This window comes from Alosa sapidissima, chromosome 13 (genome assembly GCF_018492685.1).
Source record: "Alosa sapidissima isolate fAloSap1 chromosome 13, fAloSap1.pri, whole genome shotgun sequence".
Lineage (NCBI taxonomy): Eukaryota > Metazoa > Chordata > Actinopteri > Clupeiformes > Clupeidae > Alosa > Alosa sapidissima.
The window spans coordinates 28,816,436-28,836,769 of NC_055969.1; the positions used below are offsets into that span (position 1 = coordinate 28,816,436).

General features: G+C 46.5%; 1 protein-coding gene across 2 annotated transcripts in view; it reads left to right on the forward strand.

Annotated features, from left to right (window-relative positions):
- ctif (CBP80/20-dependent translation initiation factor) overlaps positions 1-20,334 on the forward strand; it is a 73,713-nt gene that overhangs the window by 49,060 nt on the left and 4,319 nt on the right. Inside the window, exons 9-13 of one of the 2 annotated variants that reach the window (XM_042059475.1) lie at positions 1,238-1,300; positions 6,774-7,284; positions 8,607-8,906; positions 12,656-12,811; positions 20,301-20,334. The exon at positions 20,301-20,334 is cut by the window's right edge and continues 20 nt beyond it. In XM_042059475.1, the coding sequence (XP_041915409.1) occupies positions 1,238-1,300; positions 6,774-7,284; positions 8,607-8,906; positions 12,656-12,811; positions 20,301-20,334 (1,064 nt within the window). The remainder of the gene's footprint in view (positions 1-1,237; positions 1,301-6,773; positions 7,285-8,606; positions 8,907-12,655; positions 12,812-20,300) is intronic. The other variant, XM_042059476.1, reaches the window with a different exon arrangement.

A 20,334-nucleotide genomic window follows, 5' to 3' on the forward strand; every position in this document is an offset into this window, starting at 1 on the left:
AATGCTGAGCCCACTGGTCAGTCTTAGCAGAGCTCTCAGCAGTCATCGGTCATAGCAATGGCAGATCTCAGCACCCCCCCCCCCCCCCCCCCCCCCCCCCCCAAGCACCTAATATCCATTTCAACATTTGGTTACAGCACTTTGTCTTAAGCCTTCACCCTTTTTCTCTAAACTCAAGATATCAGCACAGAGCTAGTTGACTGACTGATCACTGACCATCAACTCATGACCGACGGTGATCATTTCTGCAGCTTGTCACCAAGCTAGATGGGAACAGTGGCGCGTTACTAACCAGTGCCAAGTATTCTACTCACAAGAATGACCAGAGTGAACCACAACCCTCTCCAAGTATCACTGTACAGCTTATAGACTTTCAAATATTATGTAAGCCACTTCACAACATCTCCTATTCTTCCCTTCCTTATAGACCCTTTCAACAAGGTAAACAAAAACAATGCTTGAACGTTCTATTTGGGCCCCAGTCTACTTCCTCTGCATTAAGATAACATGGAATGTTAAAAAGGAAGTCTTTTGGGGCCAACTATGATGCTGATAATGGAACTCTCTTGAAAGGGTCCATGATACTTAGAAAACCAGGTAGGATTGGCTTATTTCTAAAGTGGTACAATATTTGTGTAGCAAGAATAGTCATTCACTTATTGTAGAATACACTATACTGTAGTCATACCTCACTTTTGTGACTCAATCCATTTGTTTTGCCTTGTTTGTTTGTTTGTTTTGCCTACTGGCAAAATCTTAACGATCATGCATCGCAGAAGTTATGCCACTTGACCAGTTCCCTTTTACTAGTCAATAAAAACGTACTTTCAGGATACAAGTGGAATTTTGTTTTTTATCTGTGCTTCATGATGATAATTCAGTGCAAGACCACAGATTCCATTGTAGTATTTGGCTTTCTATCTCGCCGCATTCCGAGTTGTTATGGCATCCTCAAAAGAGCTGATAATTTAGTCATTAGTTTTGCCCTGGGGTTTTTCTTCTTCTCTTCATCTTGCTTGTGACCAATTGGGTCCTCTCTTCTTCCTCCGTTCCCAGGCTCTCTCTTCTGCTGCTCACCCTATGTGCTGCTGCTGTGTACTCCTACTCCGTTCTCAGGCTCACTCTTCTGCTGCTCTCCCTATGTGCTGCTGCTGCTGTGTACTCCTACTTTGTGTTTGGCGCTCTTGCAGACATCCATCTATTCATTTGAAATTTAGATGCCCTCTCATGCTTTTAGAAACGTTCACCAGGACCAGTTAACGGTGTTGCTGTCTGCCCAGGGGAAACGGCAAGTGACCAGGTCAGTGGGCAGGGCAGGGATGGGCACTGAGGAGGGCTCGGGCATGAGGGCGGAGTTCGGGGGGGAAATGTGTGAATATCATTTTGGTGACCGGCTTAGTAAGTAAGCTTTATTTATATTGTGCATTTTTCATGCACAAATGGCAACACAAAGTGCTTTACATATACAGCAATGTCCTGTGTATTAGCCACATCGTGTATAAACCACATGATGGCGTTTAATGCAAATTAAACAAAGCAAACCTTTTATTGACCGCACACGTGTATTAACTGCAGTGCCCAGTGAACCAGAATCCGATCAGGAGAAAAGACAGATGCATGCCCATGGATAGCTCACCCCTGTGCATTAACCTCATAGTTAAGGACATTTTGCAAATATAAACCTTGGCTAATAGCTGGGAAATTATAGTAGAAATTAAGACATAAGGGGGAAAAAACATTAAACATTAAATTAGTTAATTGGTTAAATTCAACAAGATGAAATGTCAGTGGGCAATGGTGACTCTTGGCGTGAACATGGCATACAGCATAGTGTCATAGCAGACCAACCTGGTAGAGTTGCTGGCCTTCTGGAGAGCTCTGGAAGCACAGTGCTGCCTGACCTTATGAGTGAATTCTCTGAGAAGATGCTAGAAAATGCCGATCAGCAGAACAATGGAGTTTTGATAGCAACAGATCTGTCATAGTACTTTATCATTCAGGAGTTCCTTAGCAATCGCTCAATCTAGACCCTAGACATTAGAATGGCGATCAGCAGCATCCCGGCACACTTGAGGTAGCAATGGATCCAGTCCTGAGCGATCTCTCTCCAGATGTTGGAAGTGCGGCGTTCAAATCAGTTCACAGCTAACGTTAGCGATATATTTGGCGAAGACTCTTCAGCCCAATGGAGTTAAATAACAGGTAACTTTTCAGTCATATCACGAAAAGCAAATATGTTGTGGTATTTTAGCACAGCCCTAATTGAGACACCCTTATACAGCAATGTCTTTTCTGAAGAATTTGGACGTGCCTCTGTTTTATTTTTAATTAATTAAGGCTTTGAGTGGAAGAACACTCAAGCCACACACAGTATTTTCTAATCACAGTATCATCGACAGAGTATACATCTGCAATGACATTTTCAAATAATTTAATGAAAATAACGTGTGGGTTTTCTAGTGCAGTCAACATGTTAATTGTCCGATTAATTTGAAAAGAATTAACGCATTTAATCACGGGCAGCGCAGTTAAGCCTCTTTCATTTTCAGAGTCTGTCTTAAGCTCATATCCACAGCCAGGTTGATCATGATATTAAAATAAACTAGATGACCTAACAGCCATTGATATCACTCTTGACATGCTAGCAAGAAGGGCTAAATAACGCTCCAAATCTAGCCATTATTTTGGTGAGGGAAAAACTGGTCATTTTCAAAAGAGGTGTTTGTGTCTCTCTCTCCCTCTGTGTCTTCTTTTTCATATTTGAATAGACTATTGTTTGTTATGTTTGTTAAAGTGCATACAAAATATGCCTTTCAATCTAACAGTCAGTGATCTCAATGGCTTTATTGAAAGTGTGTTGTTCAGAGTTTAAAAGTTTATAATAAAACAATAGTATTCCTGGTTGAATTCCTGGTTGATTTTATGACATTCCATGTCCATTACATTTCAATGTCCATTATTAAAAGCTTCATTATAAAGAAGAAATTAATCACGATTAATCATAGAAAAATTGTGTTTACATGTTTTTTTAAAAATTGTTTGATCGCCCTATTATTTTTCTAATTAGCAAAACATTCCTCTGTCTGGCAAAAAGACTTAAGTCTTAACTTAAAAACTTAACTAAACTTAACTTAAAAAGACTCAGTTTTCAGGTTTGACCTGTAAATATTTAGAAATTATGTGATCATGGCAGCATCAACTGGGTTGGATCCCTTTGAGGTCTCTGGGGTTCTGTTTGCGTGCTTGTGAAAACTTTGAACAGATAGTTCCCTTCATGTGCTGGACCAAGTGACAAAGATTAAAATGGCAGACAACTGTCACTCAGTGCGGCACACCTCGAACCTCAACCATCTGAACTGTTCTATTGCTTGTTCTATAAGCTTGGGAAGGACTTCTTGTAAGATGGTCAGCACAATTCAGAGGATCTTTGCAGGTCTTTTCTGAATTCATGATATACTGTTTGATGAGTTTTGTGAGCGCATTGTTATTTATGACCTACTGTTTGGGTCTTGGCAAGGCAAAATCTTTCCTGCACTTACTGGAAATAAATTCAGTCTGTGAATGTTCAAGGTCCACCGAACATTCCTGTGGTGAAGAGCAGCTCTTGTTATGAAGTTTATGACAAAGGCACACTTTTTCTCAAGGAAAAACTGTCCTTCATATCACCTTTTAGGTCTGTTTTTCCAATTTTCCATTGGAAAATTTCCATTTTATTTATTAAATGGCAATGTGAGAGGTTAGTAAAGGCTTTTTAGGCATAACATTGAGAGTAACTCTGGAGTGGTTCTTTTGCCTTTTTGCTCTTTGTGGCTGTTTCTTGGCCTTTGTCAAATGTTTCTGGTCTTTCAAATCAGTTAGTGCTTTATTCTGTCATTATGCTTTTTAATTGCTCTCTTTTATGGTTCCCACACACTCAGACACAGGCATTCCTCCCCAACATGCTGCTGTCTGTGTTCATTCCCATGTCCTCCCCTGGGCTCGCTGGACACCCTCCTCACCCTGCTGTGGCCTCTGTGGCTGTTGGACAACGGGAGTTGAGAAAGGGGCACAAAACACAGAATCAAAAGAGGACACCAGAGAGGAATGGAAGCATCTGTCTGAAAGATGTTTTGTGTGTGTGTGTGTGTGTGTGTGTGTGTGTGTGTGTGTGTGGTTGGGTACATGTACAGGCTGCCTGTTTGTGTGGGTCAGGGAAGGTTAAGGCTCGTAAAGTGGCTGAATGCCATGCTCAAGCCAGCCAACTGGATGTCTTTATTTCGAGGCTGTCAAAGAGCATGTTAGATTGGTCACACTGGGAAAAGGTCAGGATTCCTGCTTGGTTCTGGGGGCTGGGCTCTCCTAAGCAGGGCCAACTGGATGCAGCATGCAGGACACGCTGAGGTGAGCCCTGGGCAGAGGGGCCCTGTTGTCTGATGTTCCCCGCCACGCCGCCGTGTCACGGCATCTCTGTGAAGTGGCCGCTGGCAGGTTAATCCAGGGCCAGAGGGCCATGATTTATTTGTTGTGTGCTCATCATGTTTTCAGTTCCATATTGTGAGAGGGAGGTCTTGTGGCTGCTACCCATACATCTCAGACCTGGCTTGTACTGTATAACACAAATTATAATAGCTGTATTGTCACTTGCCCAAAGAGTTCTATTGTGACCTACTCTTTGTGTTGATGAAGTTAGGGTGGGTTTTCTGACCTTACTTTTCTGAAGTTGGGATGAGCCTCCTTGTTCCTTTGTCTTCCTCTTCTGTCAGGTCAGTGAATGGGAATGTAGGGATCGTTTGTTTGTACCATTAAATCACATATTCATACATTTATTCAGAAATATGGAGGATGCCATGTCTTCATGAACAACAACATAATAAAGCTTTTTATGAAACTCTGATAGTTCTACACCATTTGTACATAGCCATAATGACATGGGTAAGACTACCCACAGCACAGGCCTCTTGAATGGGCTGTGATGCTGGTATGTGTATGGGTACTTTTAGCTTGCGTGACATTCACACACAGACGTCCAGGGCACCAAACAGCAGTAGGGGTCAATCTATGCTAGCCTAAAGGCTCTGGGGGACAATCTGCCACTGCAATTTCTGTGTCTGCTCTGCTCCCCCCCTCCCCGACTCAGGATCATGGTCCTCTATAATAAACCACACCAGACTATCCCCCAGCCCAGCCCAGCCTTGCCCCATGCTTGCCGACTCCTGTGGCCATGGGCCGCCTCTGAGTAAAAATAGATCCACAGGATGTGTGGAGTAAGTGATGGACTAAAGAACTCCAATGTAGCAATTAGAGCTGTGGGCTTGTTCTCCAGGCAGCTCATGGGCAGAATGTAGGTCAGGCTTGTTCCACTGTGCTGGGGACAGAGATGAGCCGACGGCCAGAGATAGAGAGACCCAAAGACAGAGAGAGAGGCTCCGACGCTTGTGATGTCAGGCAGACTTGGCTGTATAATGGACTATGAGAGAGAGAGAGAGAGAGCTAAATCTGTCTCCACTCTCCACTCTCAGGTCTCCGATAAACGGCCAGTGTTGAGTTTGGCTGGCTAAACTCTGCAGCTCCCATTCCATGGAAATGGAGTGCTCTCGTTCTTCCCCCTGCTCTTTGTGCATCAAGCCCCCGGGTGACTCACTCAACATTTTTTTTGTTCATTTCAAAGGTAGCTCGTTAGTCTCGTGACGCACTGCATGTTACAGTCATCTAATCTAGCAGACGATGTGGCATCTTGCGTTTGACTTCAGAGAGTTGAAAGCGTTGAAATGGAGCTCCACAAACTCAACTTTGATCAGCACTCACAGCTCTGACAGCAAAGGGAAGAATGACTAGATCTTAGGAGAGAGATGAACCTGGGTAGAGAAGCAGAAGTCTTTAAGTCGTGGTGTGTCAGAGCCTTGATGGGAGTGTACAGGATGTTTGTGTTTCCAAGAAGAGCTCCAGTCTCTCGAGACTGTGATAGGTTTATCTGTTTCTGCTTTTGCTCTCTTCTGATCTTCCACAAGCACCAACACACACACACACACACACACACACACACACACACTGGATCTGTTGCTCTCACAGGTACCTGTTGTCATGGACCATGTTACAACCAGAGTTGCACTGCAATGTTTGCCAAAGTGTCTTTCCAATCTTACTGCAACATTGGCATTGACATTGAGTTTAAGGCTTTGACTCTCCCAACACACAAAACCATAAATTCATTCTTCTACTAAACCATAGAAATGTGCAGATAACGCAGCATGTACACACACTGGTCAGCCCTATTTTGTACTCATGTATGCAGAGATCACACACTCCTTTTTTGTACACAGGCCCATATGGCCCATGCCCAGTCCAGTCTCACTGGTGGGACCACGGGCTTGTTGGAGCTCACATGCTTGAGTGCTCAGGGGAAGATGAGATAATTCAGTTAATCCTATTTCTGCATAAGTCCTGCGCAAAGCTGAAACCCACATGGAACAGTGGCACTCACAGTGTCTACACACTTGAAGAGGCTGTTAGCTACTGAGGGAAGATTTGTTTTGCTCTAGCCTAGTCTGTTGTCTGCCATGTTGAAGCAGAGAGTAGAGAGCTGCACTGACCAGTAGAAGCTTGGAGAAAATGTGTGCGTACTGAGCGAGCATTTGGGTGGGTCAGAGGAACAAGGAGAGAGTGGGGGAAGAGACTGAGAGAGACCATGTGGACCAGATGGACATGACTGTCCCTCTCTGTGACTGGGTTGGTGGCCAAAGTTTTAGCGGCTTGGTCGGTGGCATGTGGCTAACGGAAGCGTGCTCTCGTTCCAGGAGACAACAGCGGACGCCCACCGGAGGAGGAGGAGGAGGAGGAGGAGGAGGGGGGAAGGCCCAGAATCCTCAGCAGCAGCAGCAGCAGCAGCAGCAGTCACCTCAACAACAAAACACTCAGCAGCATCAGCAACAACAGCAACAGCCAACGCCCCAGCAGCAGAACCAGCCCCAGGGCAGCGATCAGCAGGGAGGCAATGCCAAGCCCAGTGGCCGTCCGTATCAGGGCCAGGGCCAAGGCCAGCGCCCACACCACGGCTACAGCCAGAATCGCCGCTGGCACCACCCCCAGAAGCACCCGGGCAACGCGCCTCAGGGAGCCTCGCCCAGCCACAAGGGGGCGCCGCGTAATGCCAAAGACTCTGAGAATGTAAGGGCCGAGGAGGAGGGTGCGGACAGAGAGAGGGCCCCCAGGGAGCAGGGCTCCCACAAGGAGGCCCCGGCCGAGGGGCCCCGAGTCAGCCTGCTGCAGTCATCTAAGGAAAGGCTGAGGAGGAGGCTCAAGGAGAAGGTAAAGCTCTTTAGAGTCTTTAGTGTCAGCCGCCATCAGCATCAGATGTCAGCCTAGCTTGGGCCTGTCTTTGCGTACACACACTCCTCTCTCTCTCTCTCTCTCTCTCTCTCTCTCTCTCTCTCTCTCTCTCTCTCTCTCTCTCTCTCTCTCTCTCTCTCTCTCTCTCTCTCTCTCTCCACCTCCTTTTCTCTCACTCACTCGCTCTCTCTGTCTTCTAAAGTACTATTCCCTAGACCATCCTCTCACATTTAGTATACAGTGAATGAGGTGAACACAGTCACAGCTAAATCAAATAATAAAGTGCACAGAGAGCGTAACCACACACTTATATGTAAACCTACACACATGCACATTTAGAGCCCTGACTCATTAAGCCGCGGGCCCCTACATGGCAGCTGATCCTGTGGTACCTCAGTGTGTGTGTGTTTGTATATATATATATATATGTGTGTGTGTGTGTGTGTGTGAATATGTGTGTTTTGTGAGAAAGAGAGGATAAATGGCTGAAACAGCAGTGGCTGGCTGGAGCTTTCCGCTGTGTGCTCATTTCTGTACTGCTGCTCTCAGCACCACAGGCTTCCTCCCACTAACCCCTTCACTGTGTGTGTGTCTGTGTGTCTGTGTGTGTGTGTGTGTGTGTGATTACATGCAGTGATATTAAGTGTCTTTGTGTCTGGTGATTTTCCTTAGTGTTTTGGGCAGCAGGAACAGCCCTCCTTTTTCTGCATCCTCAAAGCTGCTTTGGGGGGGGGATGGAGGCACTTGCTCAGAACTGTGTCTACTTAGATTTCCTGGCCCCCTCCCACTCCCTTACCCTCAGCCTATTGGGATGCTTCTCTAATCAACTCATGATGCATCTTTTATTTACCAAAACAACAGGAAGTGGGTTTGTGCACAGCCTCCGAATTTGTGGTCATCTAATGTGACACGGTTGCTGTGAATGGAGTTGAGTTTCAAAACTCGCCTGTAGAAAGTTATATAGGTCTGTGTACTCTAGGGCCGCAACTGAAGATTTACCACTAATCGTTAATCGATTTACCATTAATGTTAGTCAGTGTTTCCAAAAGCCCAAGGCAATCAGAGCATTTTGTGCAAAGTGTTTTCCTTAAAAAGTGACACAACCCGATTAACTGATTACCAAAATAGTTTGCAATTATTTAATAGTAATCGATTAATTGCTGCAGCCCTAGTGCACTCACATTGTGGGTTTGGGGGGAAATTATTGCCACTGCGAGACAGCAAAAATGAAGAAGTACTTGCCCATCACCTAACTGCTCTCCTCTGTCCGATCATCTTTTCTCTCTGTCCGGCTCTCTCAGGAGGAGGTTCCTGTCCTGCCCGCGGCCCCCCAGCGCAGCCGCATGGACCGGCTGCAGGAGCTGCTCAACAGCATGCGCAACAACAGCAGCGGCGTGGACAGCCAGCTCAGCTCCTTCATGGAGGAGGCGCAGAACTCGGCCAGCTCCGAGGAGATGCTGGAGGAGATCGTCCGCACCATCTACCAGAAAGCAGTCACGGACCGGAGCTTTGCCGCCATGGCCGCCAAGCTCTGCGACAAGATGGCTCTCTTCATGGTCGAGGGCACCAAGTTCCGCTCCCTGCTCCTCAATATGCTACAGGTGAGAGAGAGAGAGAAGCTCACAGAAGGTCATGCTTTTCAATTTGCTGTAAGAAAGGAGATTAAGAGGTGAACAGAAATTTCAATAAAAGAGAATTAAATGATTTCAAAATCTTGCCGCTCTAGTGCTAGTAACACAGAAAATGTTCCAGGGTTATGGGCTGGTGTATTGCTTTGTAACCTATGATGCCAAGGGTGGCACTGCCACCATGTGCCGCTCCAGTAGCTGTGGGCATTGGTGGCATGAGCCTGCAGGTAAGGCCCAGCACTAACCTGGCACATGTGAACGTGGCAGCATGACATGGCACATTGTAACAGCATACAACTTGGCACGGAGAGGTGCCCCTCTCCACAGGCAGCAGAGGAGCATGCCACGTGTTCACGCGCCGCACTGCATGGCACAGCTCCGACTGGAGGCTCCGAACCAGCACGCTGCTCTCGAGCCCCAGCCAGCTCTGCTTCTGTTCAAGGTCTCGTCCCTTCAGCCGCAAGCCTCTTCTCTCCAAAGACGGGGCCTTCTGTGGAGAGAGGTAGACACGGGTCGGAACGACGACAAAGAATAGTCTGTTATCTGTTATCTGTCCACACCTAAGACTGGACTTAGACCAGACCAGATCAAGTCCAAGTCCAAGTTGTCGCAGCCCACCACAGTGTGTCTGTCCGTGTGAAGGAGGCCGGTGTGTTGGGCCGGTAGAGGCAGACGCAGGCGTAGGCTGGCCCAGCGTTGGCCCCGCGGGGTCCTTCTGCACTCAGCGGGACGTCACGTGGGCGCGGCCTCGCCCTGACGCCAGCCGCTCTGCCAGACGTCTCCTCTTAGGAGGCCGTGTTTTGTTCCTGGAGGGGGTGGCGGGGCTCTGACGGGCACGCCACTCTAAATGTCAACCCACCTGCTGCTCGTGGCGCTGCCGTGTCTGCGTTCGCGTTCCCTCTTCTCTGCCCGTGCTTGTTCCCAGGACTTCCCCTTTCCTCTCTGTGGTCTGATTGGCCTGCTCCGCTGCCATGACCTTATTCAGCAGAGCTGTGAGCCAGCTCGTCTAATTAAGCACACCGTAGCACACTTCTGATGGTACTATAAAATGCATTTAGGCTGCCATGGAACATCTGAACGCATAATGTTCTTCATGGGAAACTCACTTGAAATGCTGGTACAGTATGTGACATATGCATGATATGTATTAGAAGGGATTTCTATCTATGTACAGTGTAAAAAAAACAATGCATTAGTGTTTACTTTATTCTACAAACTTAAAATTAAAGTATTTAAGTAGTTGTGGGCTCCATAAAATAAATAAATCTAAATTCCACTTCCTGACGGCTGCCATTATCATTGGCTTTGAACATTCAGAACATGCTGGCGTGGTGGAACAGCAGTAACGGAGCCGACTGACTGTTGGCCGAGCGCTGTTGAGTCTGTGCCGCTTCGATAAAAGCGTCTGCTACATATCAGTCAACTTAATCTTTAACTTAGCATTCACTATTATGACTTCGAGCTCTCATGGAAGTCTCTCTCAAAGGTGTTTTGAGCGCTTTTGCAAGGTTCCACACATCAGCAGAGGCTGTGAGACTAGTGCTTAGAGTCTTATCTCGCAAACAAGGAAGCCCGTGACCACACAACATGAGCTTAAACACAATGTGCACGTCTCTCTTGCTCCCCTGGACCACTTCTCTCTCCCTCCCTCCCTCCCTCCCTCCTCTGCTTCTCCTCTCTTCCTTTTCCTCCCTCAAGTCCTGACCTCCCGACTGTGGTCAGCCTGTGTGTCTGCACTGTGGTGTTTTGGCAGCCAAATGTTAAACCTCTCTCTCTCTCTCTGTCTCTCTCTCTCTGTCTTTCTCTCTCTCCGTCTTTCTCTCTCTCTCTCGCTCTCTCCCTCCTCTCTCTGAGAAGTAAGTGTGGGACGTGCTTCTCACCAGGGTGTCACATTGTAAGTCAGCCTCTTCCTCCCTGGTGACAGGGCTTGCTTCCTGTCTGTCCCGCCTTGAGACACACACAGCCACACACAGTCCCAATAAAATCACTCCCTTATAGGGCCCTAGAGTATCAGTTCCATAGGCAATCATTTTGTGGTGTCTTGCACTCGAGCGACGGGCCTCCTGAGTCTAAAGGCCTTTGATTCTCACAGCCCTTGCCTTTTCAGCAGTTACACACGCATCTGCGCAGCCCTTACAGGCAGTCTATAGAAACAGCAGACCTGTGGAAGCCCCTCAGTATGCATTTTTAATGGGCCGTGATAAGAACATACAGTAAACAGCCCAAGCCAGCCATGGATTTCAGATAGCAGGTCAAGTGTGCCGTAACCATAGCAACAGCTATAAGGTGACAGTGGCCTCTTAAACCTTGTGTGGAATGATTATCTTCATGCAAGGTGTGTGTATATATTTTTTTTTTATATTTTTTTTTTTTGGGGGGGCTTTTTGCCTTTATTCTGACAGGATAGTGAAGATAGACAGGAAGTGAGTGGGAGAGAGAGAGATGGGGTGGGATCGGGACATGACCGGGACATGACCACAGGTCGGATTCGAACCTGGGTCCCCGCGGGCACTTGGACCCATACATAGTACGGGCGCTGTAGCCTGTTGCGCCACAGCGCCCCCCCCAGCTGTGTGTATATTTGATAAACTCTGCACAACCTTCACATCTCCTCGCATGTGTTGATCAGAGTTGTTTGAGCCGCAAGATGTTAAATGTCACAAGCATGTTATTAAAAAGTCATGTTATATTGATGCTGTTATTAAATGCATTCAAATTTGATTAGGCCATCTATACTTGTCTGGAGTAAACCTGTGATGGGTTAATATGCTGAATCCTCTGGCCTCATCTCCATCAGCTAGCTTAACCATTACTCTTGAAGTACATGCAAGCATCCACAGCAATTAATATTGCATTGTCCAAAGTCTACACTAGCACTCACTTAAGATAACCGTGTCCTGACAATGACTTCATGCCCTGCTCAGTGTGCTTCAGTGTGTAGGTTTAGAAGCGTTGCCCACTCTAGTGAGTTTTAACACTGTATTTTAATCATCCCTGCCTCCTACATATCGCGCCTTGTTCACCAGTGTACTGAATACAAGCCCGTGGAGGAGGTCAGAAACATTCCCTTACATTTCAGTGGCCAACGAAAACATTGTTATTCTGTAAATGTAAGCGTGCGTTGCTCTCTCCCTCCCTCTCTCCCTCCCTCTCTCTCTCTCTCTCTCTCTCTCTCTCTCTCTCTCTCTCTCTCTCTCTCTCTCTCTCTCTCTCTCTCTCTCTCTCTCTCTCTCTCTCTCTCTCTTTTCTTGTGTTTTGTTTTGGTGGCTGTGTGCCCCAGACGTGCATGAAAATGTTCAGCAAGCAGCCGATACTGAGCGCAGTGGAAAGTCCCGCTCACAGGCGCATGTGAGCCAGTGATGTGTAATGAGTGTAATGTATTATGTTGATATTTTCTCTCACTGTGTCCAGACAGGAATGATAAATGTCTGGCAGCGGTTAGATTTTTCTCTCCGCTCTCACACTTCATTCTTCTCCTTCTCTCTCATTTACTCTTCTCTTTCTTTATTCCTCACCCTTTCTATCTCTCTATATCTCACTGAACCTGCTTTTTTTTTACTCAATTTGTCTCACAGTTTCTGCTCCGCTTGCTCATTTAGATTTACTTTATGTAACTGATGCTACTCCCTCCGTCTTGCTCTCTCTTTCTGACGCTCACTTCTCTCTCTCTTTCTTTGTGTGTGTGTGTGTGTGTGCGTGCGTGCGTGTGTGTGGTGGAGCAGAAGGACTTCACCCGCCGAGACGAGCTGCAGCAGACCGACGTGGAGAGCTGGCTGGGCTTCATCACCTTCCTGTGTGAGGTGTTTGGGACCATGAGGAGCAGTGCGGGAGAGCCCTTCAGGGTGCTGGTGTGCCCCATCTACACCTGCCTCAGGGAGGTCAGTCCTGTCTGCCCAACTCCCCTCCATACAGCACACAAGCATCTGCACCTTTTGACTACAACATGATATGAACTTGAATTTCCCCATGGGGATCTATCCATCCATCCATCCATCTATCTATCTATCTTATCTATGCTATCTATCTGCAGCATTTCAGGAGGCAAGTGTTGTGTAATGGATTGGTCCAGTATAGTGCTTAGTGCCAGTGGCAGCCCTATGTGTGCAACACACTGTGTATGAGCACTGGTTTCAGTCAGAGTCAAAAAGTGCTCGTTTTCTGTCAATCCTACTGCTGCACTGGGGATTTACATGTATATGAGTAAATGTGTGCAATATATATTTTAGGCCATATATTTCAAATATACAAGTAAACTACATCACATTTTATTAGCTGTTATGTCAAGACATACATACATTACTACAAACACTCACAAAATATCAGACTCAAGTTCCGTATAGTCCAAAAAGCTCTGTGGCTTGGTGAAGTGGTTTAGTGTTGTATGATTCATTTAGGCCCTAACAGCCACTGCTCCAACTGCTCTGTTGCCCTGAGCTCTGTTGTTCTGTGCTCATGAGCATTGCTGTCCTGTCCAGCCTGCCCACCTCAGCCATGGCTCCCGCGCTGGCTCTCACTAGGCTGCAGTGTGAGGGAGTGTGTTCCAGTCATGAAGGCTGTGTTTAGACATCACCAGGGCAGGAGATTGCAGAGTGAGCATGGCCAAAGATAATGATAGGAGATTACGCTAACACCTGCCTTGAGATCGCCACTGTGGAAGGTGTCTCCATGGAAACCACAGGCTCCAGAGACACAAACATTCTTTTTTTTTTTTTTTTTTTTTTTTTTTTTTTTTTTTTTTTTTTTTTTTTTTTTGCATCGCGTCACAGAAGAGTTTGTCCTATGAGAGTGAATGGTGTCTAAAGGTAAACCAGTCTGAAGGCTCAAGTAGCATGTGCTTTAATTGACAAGTTCACCAGTGATGTGGTGATGCAGAGGGGAGGAGCCAAATGTTGTAACAGGAGTAAATGTGCGGAGGGAGAAAAGCTGAGAGAGGGGTGGAGAGAGAGAGAGAGATAGAGAGAGAGAGCGAGCGAGCTCTAAAGGGTTGGTGAGAGAGAGAGAGAGAGAGAGCGCGCTCTAAAGGGTTTGTGAGAGAGAGAGAGAGCTCTAAAGGGTTGGTGAGAGAGAGAGAGATATCTCTAAAGGGTTGGTGAGAGAGAGAGAGAGAGAGAGAGAGAGAGAGAGCTCTAAAGGGTTGGTGAGAGAGAGAGAGAGAGAGAGAGCTCTAAAGGGTTGGTGAGAGAGAGAGAGAGAGAGAGAGAGAGAGATATCTCTAAAGGGTTGGTGAGAGAGAGAGAGAGAGAGAGAGAGAGAGATATCTCTAAAGGGTTGGTGAAGGGAATGGAGTGAGAGGGGAGGTGCGCTGGATGCAGCCCTTCCCCTTGAGAATGGCGACAGTGTGTGTTTATGTCTGGTTTTCATGGTGACATCCTATATTCAGCCACCCATGCACTAATGTACGCACACACTGTCTCTATTGCGTGCACACACACACACACACACACACACACACACACTGTGTAGCCTGCGGTAGGGGTACTTCAGGAATGCCCCTGCAATTTTTACATGTCCTTTTGATCTGCCCGCAACACAGGCGCACGCACACACACACAGTCATTCACACACACAGAGAGCTCTGGAATGAGGTGAGGAGGCTGGTGTGTGTTTCAAGTGGAGTGTGTTTATTTTAGGTGTTGTTTTAACTTGGAGGGGGATGCACTCAAACGCAAAGTAGAGCTGTGCTCAGAAATAGGTTCACAGGCACAAACACATACTCATTCACACACACTCACACACTCAACAAGCATCTCAAACAGAGACATATACAGTGTGTCTCTTGATCAGACACAGTTCTGCTTGGTGAATCTGCGTGTGCACAGACACACACACGCACGCACACACACACACACACACACACACACACACACACACACAGTGATGGCTCAGTAATTGATGCCTCAGTAATATAAAACAGATGCTGAGGCCCCTAGTTGCTTACTCCCCATAAGCGTGAGGAGAGTGGAAAGAGAACAGAGGAACTCTTTCAGAAACATACATGTACATACACTAACCCACACAATGTACAGAAATACTAACATACATGTACATACACTAACCCACACAATGTACAGAACCCACACAATGTACAGAAACATACATGTACATACACTAACCCACACAATGTACAGAAACATACATGTACATACACTAACCCACACAATGTACAGAAACATACATGTACATACACTAACCCACACAATGTACAGAAATACTAACATACATTGAGATCAGAAACCTTGATTATTCCAACCCAATCAGCTTTTCCTTTTTAGTCATTTCACTGAGAAAGATTCCGACAACCATCCTCTTCCTCTGTTACTGGTGTAGTAACAGGAGCGCATGCGTCCACACACAGGCACGCACACACAGACTCACACACACATGCAGACACACACACACACACACACACACACACACACAGGCGTCAGCTGTCTCTCGCTTCCCTCGGCAGGAAGTTGAGGTTGTCCTCGGAGCAGAAAGTCTCTCTCTGTGGTAGAGGTGTGAAATCAGAAATGACGCCCACCCACGCATGGCTGCTGCCAGGATGCAGCAGAAGCAGAGAAGGAGAGGGTGGAGGAGACCGAGGCCCAGAGATGGGGGGCCAACACACACGGAGTGTGAGGAGCTTTGAGATGAGAGAAGCAGAAGAATAAGGAGGAGGATGGAGAGAGAGAGAGAGAGAGAGACTGAAAGAGAGAGAGAGGAGACTGAAAGAGAGAGAGAGAGACTGAAAGAGAGAGCAGAGTGGTTTGAAAATAGGAGATGGAGAGAGAGCTGAGAGCACCTCCTCCACCCTCAGCAGAGCCCTCATCTCTGCTGCCACCTACCTCCCCTCCCCCTACTGCAGAGAGATTCTTTGGTGTCTGGGGGGGGGGGGGGGGGGACATTCCAGAGTGCAAGCACACTGTAGGACCTCTCATTCTTATCGTAGGCAGAAAATTGATCAGATCCCAGTCCTAACCTGCAGTGCTGCGTGCACCATGGAGCCTGGCAGGCATTGTAGGGCTCCTGCACTTCCCAATCAGGCTTTCATCTCAGGAAAAAGCGCGCCGAGCAGCCTTGTCTCGACACGCAGGGACTTTTCAGTGAGAGCGGATATCAGGCTTGTCAAATATTTGTGTGCATGTCTGTGTGGTTTAGTTTGTTTGTGTGTGTGTGTGTGTGTGCGCACACACGTGTTTCTTGTCTATATAGTTTTGCCTGTGTGTGTCTGTGCGTGTGCTTGCATGCTCCCGCATCTCCCAGGACGTCCGCCCTGTCAGGTACAGCCATGTGTTTACATGGCCGCCTGTCTCCCAGCCAGGTGTGAAGTGTAGCGTTGGGCGGCTGGGCGACTGAGCCCCGGCTCGACCGGTTTTCTCTAATTACAGGTGTCTCCCGTGGAGCTCTGCCTCTACATGACAGGTGTATACAGGACCCAGAACGAGAGTGACTGTTGTTTGGACTCAGAACAAAAGATTGATGTTGGCTGGCAAGAGTGTGCTGCAGCTCATCATGTGAAATACTTGAATGCGTCTGATGGATACTGATGGATATCAGAATGGCCTCAGAAAGTGTCACATGGACACTGCCTGGTAGACTGGATGTTAAAGTTACTGAAAATGGCCACACAAAGAAACTGTGTGTCTGTCTGTCTGTCTGTCTGTCTGTCTGTCTGTCTGTCTTGTGCTGTGTTGTGTGTGCGTACATACGACTGTGTGTCTGTGGGCACAGAGTGATGAGTGCCTGTGGTGAGTGCAAAGTATGTGAATGTATGTGTGTCAGGGTAACCTGAGCCCTGGCCTCTCTTGCTGTGGCCCCAGGGGATGTCATTATGGGATGTCTTACACAAGGCTTAAAGCACAGGTCTCCCTGGAGACCGCTGGAATGAGAACCTTTAAATAATTACACAGGACCACCAAGACACAATCAGAATTCAGCATCATAACTCTACTGGGCAGTGGGCACGTATGTGCTATCTACAGGTCAATTATTTTGCCATTCTACAGGTTTTAATCAACATGTCTTTTCCACAAAAGCTACTTACAAAGTCCAATCTATAACAGTGCCTTTCTTGGCATCTATTCGATCATTGCTGAAACATTCCCACCAAATTATGCAATGTAGTCTTGAGGCTAAACTTTGAAAATAATGATTAAAAGAAAAGAACAAATAAAAAAAAACATGGAGAGTAATGCCACTGGATTGGTAAGTGTATAATATACCCATATGCTAACATTAGCTGTGTTAGCTATTTCTTTTGAGGTAGATCACTGTTGCACCAGTGCTAGGCTGCTGCCTGTGTATTGTCACTATAATTGAGTCTCATATGTGAAGCTTCACAGGGTCATTATATCACGTACAGCTCTGGAACTTGATGTCCTAGTTCCCACTTAACCCCTTTTTTCCATCTTTAGTGGTGAGTTTAATATTGAATCACGTGTAGACAAGATACTGACTTATATAACATGCCACATCATTACAGAGTGTTACATTGAGTACAGAGTGTTAATTGTAGATATATTGAAAACTATCTTTTTTATTCACCAGTAGAGACTGGATAGAAGCTATGGCCCCAGACTTACTGATTCCAGGGTTTCTTAGGCTTAATCACTCGCCGACTTGTCAGCCATTTTGTCCAGACAGTGTCCAGGCCTCCCCTGGGCGGCTTTGATCATCCCTCTCGGCGAGGCCCCCACCTCACAAAGGGGTGCCTGTGTCAGGGCCTGCCTGCTGCCCTCTCGGCTGCTCTGGGAGCTGTCTTACTGAACCTCCCCAGGCAAAAAACGTGCAAATACACACACACACACACACAAACATAGAGTGTCTGTTACCAACCGCCCACCCCCCGCAACACACACATACCTTTTATTGAAGTAAGAAGTAAGACCACTGCAAACCCTCTAAACGCCACCTCTGTTAAAAATGAGATAATGATGGAGATTGCGATAGTGAATACTCGTTAACACAAAGTATATGTTGATTAAATCGTTTAGCTTCAAACCACGCTAAATACCACTCTCTTCCTGTCTGAAATATCCATTTGTAGGCAAAAACCTATAGAGGAGCCCCATAAAAAATGGTCAGACGGATTTAGAGGGTTTTGCATCTGAACTCTTCATTTGTATGTTAATGGATTTATCACATGCAAATCTATGTTTTCTCTCAAGAGGAAGTTGCATGGAAATTGTAACCATGTATTTTCATCGTCTCAGCAGCTTGTTCCTGTAGTATAGCTGAACAACGTCTTAAAAGGGAGAAAAAAAGGAAATCGTTTGGTTTTTAGAGCCTTGACTCCGGTGTGTGTATCATCAAGTTGTGTGCTGAAGCCACACGCGCACACACACACACACACACACACACACACACACACACACCTTGATGTTGAACATACACATCATGCTCACTGAAACAGAGCTGGCATTGCTGAGATGGCTTTGGTGAGATGGAGTGTGGCCGAGTTTCTAATGCCAATTCTGTGCCTCATTCCGTATAAGATGGGATGTGAGAGCAGGATGAGAATGAGTACTTTTCCCTCTGGGTCTGGGCTAACAGCAGGGGTTTGCGTTTGATGCACTCAAAGTGCCTGGCTCCCGGCATGTTCTGCCGTCCTGCCAGTTTACCGTCTTAAAGGGAAATATTTACTGTGAGGTTTTAGTCATATTTAAGGCACATTCCTACACCCTCACGCACACACAAACACCAAACTATGCCAAACACTTCTAGTAGTAGCAGGTTCTACGTCTACATGTTCCGTTGTGTCGAGCTGTTTATGCTTCTAATTAGGACTACATTCTTCCTGTTCTCTTCTTTTGAAGCCTGATTAGTTCCATTATGTGGGAACCTAGAAGACTCTTTGCTCGGAGCAATGCACATTTCCATAGAGAATGTAGAATGTTCTGTAGTGCAGTCAGAAGTTGAGCACTCTTCTTGTTTGAGTCCTCCTGCTGTAGTGGGCTGTGCAGGGGCTCATGTGTTCTTCATCTTTATCACGTTTTCTATGAATATGATGATGCTTCTCACCATCTGACCACTGCACCGGGCAGCACAGCCATCCAAAGCGCTTTAGCCACCACTGAGGGCCTGTCCATCTGTCACAGTCGCAGGCGATTCCCTCCAGGAAGCAAAGGTCTCTCCAGGAGGAGACAGACAGCCTAGAAATCTAGACGCACCCTAGCAAATTACATTTGCTGCCAGGGCTAGTCTAGCAACTCTCCGTTGGCTTGTGAGCTCGAAAAATTAAACTTCTATCAGGCCAATCAAATCGTGTATAGAGTCGTTAGGCAGGCTTAACATAATGATTGATGGCAGAGTTGCAACGGTTTGGCTTGAATTCCCTGCTACTTGAAAACAAATAAGATGGATGTTGCTGCTGGCGAACAGTGTGACACGAGTTCAGCTTTTATTAAGTTGGCAAAAGTTTGAACTAGCCAACTAGCTCCACTGGTACGAAACGGACAATAGGACTCATAGCGCTGTCCTATTGCGTGCAGAGGGAATTTGAAAGACAACCGATTATCCCGCCCCTCGGACTGAGCACTGCGAACGGTGAGTGGCCAGATCCTACATTTTAATGTGGGTCTGGCTCGTCAGGCTAGGAGACAGACAGACAGACAGACAGACACTTCCAGAGGCAAATGGAGAGAGTGAGAGAGACCCAGACAGACAGACAGACAGACAGAGAGACTCTTCCATGGAGAGACAAACAGAGAGAGTTACTCAGACAGAGGCAGACTCCCACAGGCAGAAAGGCTAGTACTATGCAAATTCCATTATGCTTTCCTATGAATCAAGCCAGTGCGCCGCTAAATGGGTTAGGCAAACAGGAAACCGGATTGTTGGTGCCGTAGCTTTGTATTTCCTGATAAATACTCTTTCTGTGTTGGTATTTCCAACTGTCTCACTGGGAGCTGCCTTGGCCTGGTGGTGCTGTATAATTCCGTATACTGTATCTCTCATATGCTAACTCTTCCAGAATCATCTAGATGCTTGACTCTGTCATTATTCTGATCTAATAGTTTTTCCACTGCTAAGTTCCTTCCTTGTGTGTGTGTGTGTGTGTGTGTGTGTGTGCGTGCGTGTGTGTACGCGTGCGTGTGCATGTGCATGTGCATTGAAGGTCCCACCTTTGAAAGTTTTAGAATATCTTACTAGCATAGATCTTTTTTTTTTTTTTTTAAACATATTTAAACTTCTCTAACACACAATGCTCTGGCCATTAAATAGCCTTAGTGCTGAAATGGCTTTAAATGAAACAAACAAGCAAAGCATGTGCGTGTGTCTTCTGCTTTATCTTTTCCTGTACAGAGTAGAATAAGAAGATGAGTCTCAGCATTCCAAAAATATATTGTGGATTGTATCTCTGATACTGTTTTCTGTGTGTGACAGTTGCTGGAGTCACCAGAGGTGAAGGAAGATGCTG